General features: G+C 37.0%; 1 protein-coding gene across 2 annotated transcripts in view; it reads left to right on the plus strand.

Annotated features, from left to right (window-relative positions):
• Positions 1-10,989, plus strand: part of VPS37A (VPS37A subunit of ESCRT-I) — a 28,619-nt gene that overhangs the window by 12,971 nt on the left and 4,659 nt on the right. Inside the window, exons 7-12 of one of the 2 annotated variants that reach the window (XM_068404224.1) lie at positions 61-188; positions 276-334; positions 426-494; positions 2,441-2,584; positions 3,944-4,024; positions 4,262-4,991. In XM_068404224.1, coding sequence (XP_068260325.1) covers positions 61-188; positions 276-334; positions 426-494; positions 2,441-2,584; positions 3,944-4,024 — 481 coding nt within the window. In that variant the 3' untranslated portion in view covers positions 4,262-4,991. Of the gene's footprint in view, positions 1-60; positions 189-275; positions 335-425; positions 495-2,440; positions 2,585-3,943; positions 4,025-4,261; positions 4,992-10,989 lie in introns of those variants that run through there. The other variant, XM_068404225.1, reaches the window with a different exon arrangement.

Consider the following 10,989-nt stretch of genomic DNA (forward strand, 5'->3'; position numbering starts at 1 on the left):
AACTCTACATGTAGTGTTTGCTGTTAGCTTTAAATCTTCTTTCTTTCTGTTTGAATATAGTATATCGCAGCTGACGAATATGAATGAGCAAGAGGAAGTGTTACTGGAACAGTTTGTGACTCTACCACAACTGAAGCAAGTCATTACTGATAGAGATGAGTTAGTGAAAAGTGTTGAAGAGCTGGCAAGTAAGATGTCAAAACATCAGCATCTGTGGCTGTGTTCTGTGAACTGAATCCTTTAAAAAAAGTAGTAATAGTGACTTTATTTTACAGAAAAAAACTTGTTACTGGAGCCTAGTCTTGAGGCAAAAAGACAGACGGTGTTGGATAAAGTAAGTGAACAATAAAATCTTTTTCAGAAATAATAGTTGTAATATTCTGTTTTTTTCAGGGGGAAAATGTTCTTTTTCTTCTTCTTTCCAGTATGAGCAACTCACACAGATGAAAGCAGCCTTTGAAAAAAAGATGCAAAGACAGCATGAACTTAGTGAGGTATAATCTCTATATCATATTGTCCTTTAAGAATACTTCAATACAACTGAAATTTTGATTTGTATCTTTATCCAGAAAGAATGTTCTTCTAGTTAAGCTCTTAATTTTATTTGAAATAGATTCACATCAAGTGTGAAATAAAAAGGGATGGGGTACCAAACAGTTTGAAAGCAAAACAGTGTTATGATTACATTACTGTTTTTTTGGGTTGGGTTGGTTTTTTTTAATGCTACAGTAGAAGCAAAGTTTGAAGAAGGGAGTGTGATGAGCATTTAGAGCTGTTCTTAAGCACAATCCTGGGTCAAACCAGTTTTAAAAATAGAATTTTTTTTAAAGAAGGCTTGTTTAATTAATGGTACCCATTTAACATAATGAGCTTGTAAACCTGTATCAGATGAAAATTATTAAAACAATTGCTCTAGAAACTTAAATTCTGTGATTCACTGAGTGTGCTTGCTTTAGGCAGCATTATATGTGCTATCAAACTTTGCACATTCTAAAATGCAAATAAGGTAAAGTCATTAGTTCAGAAAGCAATTTGGGCAAGGATAATAATTTCTTAGTATGTTTACCAGGATGTGCACTAGAAGATGTAACTTCTCATAAACCAATTTCTGCACTGAAGTCTTGAATGCATAGTACCTGAATTTCAAAATGCCCAAAAAGTAACAAAATATGAAATAACAAGCAAAAAGTTACCTGACAGCAAACTGAATGATTTCATAGGTGATCTAAATGAATTAAATGTTTCCTCACGTGAAAATCAGAATAGTCTTGACTCCTCATGCCTCCTTTCTGTGTGCTGTAAGTTGGCTTTAAAGTGGGTGGAGGTAGTTGGCATTGAGAAACTTTCTGTTTCTGTAAGAAACCACTTAAGAACAGGACATAATAGCCACTGCTGTATTACCATTTCTTTTTTCTAAGTTAGATTTGCTGATTCAATTTAATGATGGTTGGGAGGCTGAGAGCTGGGGTGTTGCAGCTGGATTTTTGTGCTGTTTTTCCACATATGCTGTATCTTCATGTATTGATGTTCATTGTGCTCTACCTGGTATCTCCTGTTATCTCTCCTTCAAAGTTCCAGACAAGCCTTTTTACTCATACTGTGAGTGAGTTTAGTAATCTTCTATTAGAGCAAACTCTCCTTATTTTGCACAAGATTAATTTAACAGGAAATTTTTGATTACATTACAGTTTTGCAGTATGTAAGTAAAATATTTTTCATGGGGTAGATGAAGGGTAGTCCAAGCATCTAAAATCTATAAATATCTTAATTTTGCAGTTCTGGCTCGGTACACACTCCTACTGAAGATGTGAATCACGTTCTGATTAACTGCCCAAACATATTAGAGGAAAAATAATGAAATTATATGCAATAAATAGAAATAAGGTTTGAGGTTTATAAGAACAGAAGAATGAGTATACTGGTTTAGATTTGCAGCCCATCTACTTCTTGAGTAGGTGCTTTTTCCTTTCCTGTCTTCCTCTCCACAGTCATTTCAAGGGTATTTGCAAACTGAACAGTAAGTGCTTTTTTACCTTTTTATTCTTCTCAGGTCCACTACTGAGTTTCAAAAGTAGTACCTATTTATTGAAGACACTTGAAACACTAGTTCTACTCAGAAATCATGCACTTGCAACCTGTCAGGTTTCCAAGCTGGATGCTTTCTACGGTGTAGGGTAAAAGTTGAGAAGCTTTATACATTTGTGAGAATAATTGTGAATTAAGACCTAAACTAGCAACGCTTTTCTCACATTGAATCCTTTCTAGTTTAACAAGCTATGCTGTTTTTTGGAGATGAAGCTTCATCTGATCACTTAGGCTTTTATGTAATAATAACGCTCTGTTCACATATTGCATATTTATATATTCATTTATCTTTCTTCTTGGAAATATAGGTTTTGATGGACAGTTTAATATTACAGAGGAGTTTTTATTTCCTTAGAGTTGCAGTCCAAGTGCTCTGCAAGCCAGACTTAAAGTAGCTGCTCATGAAGCTGAAGAGGAATCTGACACTATTGCAGAAGACTTCTTGGAAGGCAAAACAGAAATAGATGACTTTCTTAGTAGTTTCATGGAAAAGAGAACGGTATGTAACATACAAATCATTCTAATCTGAGATATATAACACAGTAAATAAATTTAAGACTTAGAGTTTGAGCAGTCCTGTGATACAGAGCAGTGCTTTAGTAACCTCCAACAGAAGAAAAATATATCCCTAAGTGGCTTCGGTCTATTTAGAGTATAATCTGCATTCTGAAGGCACATATTTTTAAGGTGGGAGTGCAAAGATCTCCTGCATTAGACTAGTCATGACTAGTCATGTGTTGTTGCAGATATTTTTGTGCCAGTTTCTTCTATGTCCTGTATAGATACAGGGAAGATAGCCACATGGACAATTTTAAATTTGATAAGTTGACATAGAATGACATGCTATATTAAGCAGGATTAATATTTATTAAACTTCTTAAACTAATTATTCTGTTCATGACTACTGAATAAGTAACTGAGATTCAAAAACCACTGTTCTTGCTCATGCTGTGACGAGCAACTTACTGGATAGTGTACCTTTCTTTAAAGATGCCAAATAAATGCATTTCACAGAATCACAGAATCAACTAGGTTGGAAGAGACCTGTGGGATCATTGAGTCCAGCCTTTGACCTAACACCACTGTGTCAACTAGACCATGGCACTAAGTGCCACATCCAGTCTTTTCTGAAACACCTCCAGGGATGGTGACTCCACCACCTCCCTGGGCAGCCTGTTCCAATGCCTAATAACCCTTCCTGTGAAGAAATTTTTCCTAATGTCTAACCTGAACCTCCCCTGGCACAGCTTGAGGCTGTGTCCTCTAGTCCTGTTGCTAGTTGCCCGGGAGAAGAGGCCAATCCCCACCTCACTGCAACCTCCTTTCAGGTAGTTGTAGAGAGCAATAAGGTCTCCCCTCAGCCTCCTTTTCTCCAGGCTAAACAATCCCAGTTCCCCCAGCTGCTCATAGGACATATCCTCCAGACCCTTCACCAGCTTTGTTGCCCTCCTCTGGACTCGCTCCAGCACCTCAATGTCTTTCTTGAAGTGAGGGGCCCAGAACTGGACACAGTACTCGAGGTGTGGCCTCACCAGTGCTGAGTACAGGGTAACAATTACTTCCCTAGTCCTGCTGGCCACACTATTCCTGATACACGCCAGGATGCTGTTGGCCTTCTTGGCCACCTGGGCACACTTCATAACACAGGAAACAGTTCTCTTCTCTTGTAAGCAATTGTGGATGGAATAATGTTATCAATATAGACAGTTGTTCAGCCACAAGCTTGGAAGGGAGCTGGTTCACAGGGCTTTTCTTTTTTAAAAAGCATTCTAAGTAGCTAAATCATTAAAGAGAAACCGTAGTATGCATTATAAAAAATTCCTTTCAGAATTCAGTCTGCCTGTGTCTTGTTTTGTAGCTCTGCCACTGTAGACGAGCCAAAGAGGAAAAACTTCAACAGGCAATAGCAATGCACAGCCAATTTCATGCTCCGCTATAGGTAAACAGCTGCTTTAATATTTGTGGTGAACTTTTTTTTTTTTTTAACAATTTACCTCATTGTCACACACTTACAAACTGCTGACTGCAAATGGATTTGTTACAATGCTTAGTGTTCTAATAATGCTTTCTGTGGAAATCAAGTATGTACTGCAGCTGTTGTTAGGTTGTTAATTGTATTTAAAATATAACTTCTGGAGGAGTTAAAATATCTAATTATGGAAATTTGTCTTTACAGACTTCCTGCAAACTACACCTGCCAAGAGAATGAGTGAAAAACCCAATAAAGCACACTTTTTAGTAACTATTATTTGCAAATCAGCATTTCATCTTATATGGTTGTATTTATAGAAGAGATTGTATACAGAGTTGGGATGGTTTTTGTACAAATTAGAATGTCTCTTTATATTCTCATTGTACTCAAGAATCCTTCTATTGCAATCTTTGCACTAATTTCTTGTATTTATTGTTGATAGTTCTTATTTACGTTCATGCTGCTATACTCCATTCTTCAGAGATTAAATAGCTAAACATGGAATTTTGACTAGCTTTTTACATTTTTATAAAAACATAATTCATATCTTTTGTATTTTGAACTTCAAACATAAATTTGGCTTGATCTGTCAAAGAGTTTGAGATGAGTGGTGATAGGACTTTGGAAACTGAAGAAGTTCATAATTTGAGATTGTCAGTGGATTCACAAGCTCTCTTTTCTTGAAGCTAAAATGTTTGAGAACAAGTTTTTTACTTTTAAGTAATAATACAAAACTAAGTATAGCCTATATTGTGTTTTGGATAAATAGATTTGGATTAAGCAAAGGATGTGTTGGAACAGATTATATTGGAACCAAAATAGAATAAATGATCTCTGCGTAGATATGGTATGTTGCTCAGTAGCACTGGTGCACTGGATTTCAGGAGTGGCTCGGTACCTACCACTGTAATTAAACACAACTTTCATCTAACAATTCATTTTCATATTTGTTTTTACTTGAAGGAAAAATAATCAGGTCACCTCCCGGTTTCTGTTTTATGCAATATGAATATGTTCATCATGTGAGGAACTCAAAAACACTTTACAAAAACTGGTTCTGAAGTTCTTTGTGAAGTAGCAGTTATTCTTTCCTAATTTTAAGGAACAAAGAAACTAATTTGTCTGGAGTTGCATAGTGTTTTATGTTAAGGCCAGTGATAGAATTCAGAAATGAGACTTAATTCTGCCCTTTAATCACTGAATCTTGCCTCTGGTGAGCTGACTTTTTTTAGGATGGGGATATATCTGGTAAGAATGGATAGGACTAAGTGCAGCATTCTGTAGGAGAAAAATACATCCCCTAAATACGTGCATGCATGTTTTGTCTTGCTCTTGCAAAAAGACACATTCTTTTTCTTAACCTTGTCAGTACGTTAGGTTTTCATGGAGACAGTCAAGTTCCAGAAGAACAGAAGGAATTGTACAGTTCTGAAAGATAAATAAGATTAAAAGCACTGATTAAGTAATGTATCAGGAATCCTGCTTCTATCTTGTCAGGAAGCAGTCTGGAGATAAACCTCTTAGCAAAGACACTGCCTCTGTGTTTCCTAGCTAGGGTCACAGAACATCACAGATTCAAGTCTCAAACTAAAGCACATCAGTCCAAGCGAATACTTTTCTGTATCGCTGATCTTCAGTCAGTCCTAAACTTGATGCTCTTCTAGCAAAATGCAGTAAGGTATTTCTTCTGAATTGGAGAAAAGTGAGTAAATTTGGAGTTACGAAAATCATGTAAGTGCAAGAAGTCTGTTCCACAGGCTAGTGAATCTTCAAATGGGGCTTTAGTCTCAGCCCTGTCATACTTTACAGTAGTGTGCTTGTCTGTCTTAAGCTACTGCCTTTCAGGGTGAGTAAACTACTCACTGGTATTTGATGGGATTTTTCTTTGTAAAGCTCATCCAAATTCTGACATTAGATGTCCCAAGAAAACAGAGCTATGGTCCAAATCAAAGAAGATACTTAGATGCCTGAAAAAATAAACAGGTCATAAGTGCCATGGATAAGCAATAATTTTAGAGTATCTTCTTCCAAAAACATTTATACTGACTGTGCATAATACTGCTTGTATATTGACATAGCAGTTCTGCTAATGTGCTAACTAAAGCCCTAATTAAAAATGAGATTGTGTAGGTTTCCAAATGGTTCTGGACTTGGGTCTCTGAGTAGTGTGATTTCTGCAGTTCTGGAGAAGAGTTAGATTTAAGTCATCACTGTTAACTTTCTTGGCAAACTTCATCCATTTTTTTGCTGAGTGTACAAGTTGGTTTGGGTCTTTTTCTGATTATCTAGCTAATAATTTTGAAGACTAGACACACAATTCTGTACAGGGCTGGGTTTTTGTTGTTTCTTCCTTGTAAGCAGAGAAAGGAACAGCTGACCAAACATCTGGTGCTCTTCCTGAGTTGGGCTAGTATCTTTTTTATACATTTTATAATGGCATGGAATGGCAGACTTCTGTCCTCATCTCCCTCCTCCTGTTTAATGTTATGTGGTATATTATGGTGCTGTACTGTGACTGAACGCTCTAGCCAGGCCACCTTCAGGGGATTTGCTTCCCAAGCTACTATAAGTCCTCAACACTTCAGCTTTTCCTCTTATATTACTTTTGTGAGCAAATTTACAAATTCAGGACTTCTCCATGGAGTCCTTCTGGTGGTAATGGAGGAGAGTCTAGAAGAAATTGTCACTGTTCAATGCAAGTTCTTAGTGCAGTGTTTCTTGTTCAGGGGTATGAAAGTTTATGGTCTTTTCTCCCTTTATATTCTCTCATATTGTTCTATTCTTAGGATTTTTTCCCCTATTTTTTAGCCCCTTCTGCTGTCACAAACCTATCCTCTAGAAAAGAAGCGCAGAAGTGTCTGTATTCAACAACGGTCTACTGGGTTAGCTACAGGGATCCTGTCACATGCAGGAATGGCCAGCCTGTTTCTGGCCTTTGAAGGACAAGCCAACCTGCTGCTGGTTTGGTCTTTTTTTCCTTTTCGTTTAGTTCTACACTGATTGTGCCAAGGGGGAGATTTTTCCTTATAGGTAATCTTCATACTTTCACCAGAAGACTTAGTAGAACACTGATAACATTGTCACAGTTAGGGTTTTTGGCTTCTGGCACGCTGGTAGTTCACTGTTAAGTGCATTCCTGACCTTATTTTCCTGAAATGTGGCGTGCAGGTGTAAATACAGCTCTAGACAATACCCTATGAAGTGTAAGAGAATGGCAGCTGCTGTTAGGTGCATATTCTAAAATCTTTTGAAATGTGTCAAGTGGACTCTTAAGTCATCTGGAATAACAGGCTACATACAGTGACGTGTTTCTGGAGAGCCTTGCACTATGTCATGCTCATGTTGAGGTGTTCTGACAAGTGGAAAAGTGAAATAAATGAGCAAGAAATAACAAGAGTAAGGTGGTGGCTTGTCTCTGGTGTTGCAGTAGTTTGGGGTGGGGATGAGGGTACATTCTGTATTGTAACTGCTAATTGAGTCTGAGTTTTGCCTAATTTTAATATCTGATCTTACTGCTAAATGTTTTCCATAGCTGAGTTTAGGCCTCTTGTTCCTTCCTGAGTCAAGTGACTACTTAAATCCAGAACTGAATTCTCCATATAGCAATTGTAACTGATGGTGTTGCAGACCAGAGACATTTTAAAATGTAAGTCTGAAATCAAGTAGGTCTCGTTTTAGGGTGATCTTGTATACAACTGGTGTTAATGATACATTCTCCTGGGGCTTGTAGAAGAAAGTTTTTCTAGATTTCACAGTGTATTTGACATGCTAACCTTTCTGAAAGACAGGGATTGTCAGGTACGTACAGCTATGCTAGCCACCACTACAAGCAAGAGGCTATAATGATTTCTAAGCAGTATCTAATGATCTGCTATAGTTCTGTTGTTTGCTCTGTACATACTCTTGCAGCTTTGCCGCTTTGGACCTTGACCAAATGCGGAAGTTAGAAATCTTTTAGTCTTGTTTCTGTCCACGTTCTTACTACTTCCTTCAAAGACTAGGATAAATCTTTCTAAAAGAGAGATCTAAGAGACCTTCAGGTAAAACTGAATTAAAACTGGCAACAAAGTTAAGTAAGTTATCACAGCCTTATTGTGTACATTATTCTGAACAGTAAATACTGTAATGTGTTAAACTTACAAATAAAGGCTTTGGGATTTTTAATATATCTTGTAATTGTCTGACTTACGGATAGAGTTGGGCATTGCAGGACTTGTTGGGTGGGTACAGAATTGTGTTGGAAACATGCAGTCAGCTGCTCAAGGACAAACTTCTAATCTTTGTTTGTAGTGATTTGAGCTTTTCCTGTTTAACCCTTTCAACAGCAATAATTCCTGGAGCCACCTTCACTAAAATGGGCTTTGAAAACCCATATTGCATCTCGGGCTACTGCGTTTGTAAATGCCTTGTTTTGGTCAGATACCTATAGAGGTTAAATTTATATGTAGTAATAAGCTAGAAAGAAAGCCGTATATCAGTAATAAGGGAATACCTTAACATAAAGCACTGTGTTCTTTTAGTCTTCAGAAACAGAATAAATTAATCTGAATACCCTTGGCAACCAGCAGACTTAAAAATGAGTCCTTGCCTGAATTCAGTTACAGTGATTCTGGTGGACCTATAAGGTTTCACCAGCTTATTTCCAGAATGGTTTATATTAAAAGATGACTAAATTTATTTTAAGATTTAACATGATTTGATTTGCTCGCACCAGGTGCTGTACTGCCAATTTAAATAATATAAGTAAAGTTGAATGCTTATTTTACCGTTCCTTCTTATTGCCCCACTCTCTGGCAATGTTTCTGGCCTCCCTGAATTTGGGGTTTGCTGTATGCTTGGCCCTAGATCTTTGGCAGGTTTTTTTCACTGGTCTTAGTACTGTGATAAGTTGACCTGCTTTTAACTTGCCCCACCACATGTTCCTCCCTTCCCCAATGAATTGTCAGTGACTTACCTGTCCTTGGAGGATTTTTCCGTCACTGTGGTATTTACGTTTCTGTGCACTAGAGTGTAAGGGTGACCAACCAACCTAAAAGCCACACTCAACTTTCAGCCTACGTGCAGAAGCAGCCCATTGCCTGAACTATGATGTTTGTGATAAACTTGAAGACCCTCTGTGCAGGTCAGGGCAGCGTCCACATAAAAGCATCAAGTTAGTTGATCAACAGTGACAAAATGCTTATCTTCATTGCAAAAGCTACCTCCTTGTTGTTGCTGGATTTTAATTGTTATTAGTTTGTGTCATCAAACATCTTTCATGCAAAGTAAACTGGTGCTCTGGCTTGCCCCTGTCTTCAGAGAATGTGGTTCCTTTCCTTACTGCTAATTTTACAAAGAGCTTTCTTTCCCTGCCTCCCTCCTTTTACTTTTTTTTTTTCCTTTTTCTCTCCTTACTTTTAATGATATCCTTTGGTCCGAGTTGTGCCCTCCAACTTTTTAATTTTATTTCTCATCTTTTCAGAATCCATTACCAGTTTACCACCTTTGTCTATGTCTTGTATAGAGCTACCAATAAAGGCAGCTAGTGAATATGTTTTCTTTCTGTTCTTTAGTTGGGGATCTTTTCTAGAGAAAACTTCAGCTGTTTGATCCCATTGCCTTCAGTGTCCTTTAGATGCACATTTTCGTACTAAAGAACAGCCTGAACACAGTGAGGCTAAAATTACACCACAGAAATCTATAATGCTCTTCTAATCCTTTCTTTCCAACAGTTTGTTATGTTCATGTGTGTCCTGTTTCAAATTACAGTGGGCTTATGCCATATTTGCAAGGATTTGCAGCAGAGGGAAGATCCCCACAAGGCTACAAGAAATCCATGTAGTTCATAGTGTGGTTTTCTCATCCTTTTTATTTCACATTCCCTAAAAAAAAAAAGGGGTGTAACACACTCCCATGTAATTAACTCAGTCGACAGGAGCCTCAGTTTTCTTAGTTACCAGTTGTAGATTCCTCCACAGCTGAAACTACTGGATTCAAGTATCAAAGTAGGGAAGATATAAAAATCCCTTGATCTCAGTGACAAAGTGCCTCTTGAGTAAATGAAGAGCTATATTACAAAAATTGGGAAAGCAAACCTACCTTTCATTCACCAAGGTGAAATAACATAACACTAAATGACCTAAGTGTTTATTTGGAAGTGTTTCTAATAATGCCACACATACATACATTACAATGAAAACAGTGGTAGCTAATGCGAAATGCCAAGGACTGAAAGACACATCACAGAGGGCTGCTAAGAAAAGGCTTAATATAAAATGTTAATATGTTGATATTTTAGTTGTAAAGCCTAGTTACAAGGAGTTGTATAAGCAACATGAAGACAGTGCTTTGAATTTGCATATATTCCTGTTCTGCATTTATTTCTAGGCATGTCTAATAGGACACAATACCATCATACGCAATTTTACATTTTAAAGATGTGCAATAATGTTGCCATTTTCAAACTCATTTTTAGGCAGAATATTTGTGTGTTTTGTTTTCACTGCTGACTTGGCAGCAAGTTTCTTTAGTTTGAGAAAACCCATTCAAAATCTCCTTTAATACTGTAAATTTTACAGGCTGTGTTCAAAATACGAAGCATTTTTAAAAGTGCAATTAAAATCAGGGCTTTAATATATTAAAAATTCAAAAGATTAGAAAACAGAAGGCTAGATTCTCAACAGAGTATAAATTATAGCTGTTTATTTCAAGTGAGCTACAGTGATTTATCAAATTGAGGATCTGGCCTTTCCAGTGTAACATTAAGATAAATGTTGCTGTTAGTAATTGAATTATTTGTTCAAAGACAGCAGCTCCCTTAAGAGGATATTAATATTACTGAAGTTTACCTACTCATTTTTAATAACATACATTCATAGAACAGAATGAAAAGCCATTCCATAAAAGCAGACTGAATAATGAAATCTAAAGCTGCTAAATTGAGGTATATTTAT

The sequence above is a fragment of the Nyctibius grandis genome, chromosome 6 (genome assembly GCF_013368605.1).
Source record: "Nyctibius grandis isolate bNycGra1 chromosome 6, bNycGra1.pri, whole genome shotgun sequence".
Taxonomy (NCBI): Eukaryota; Metazoa; Chordata; class Aves; order Nyctibiiformes; family Nyctibiidae; genus Nyctibius; species Nyctibius grandis.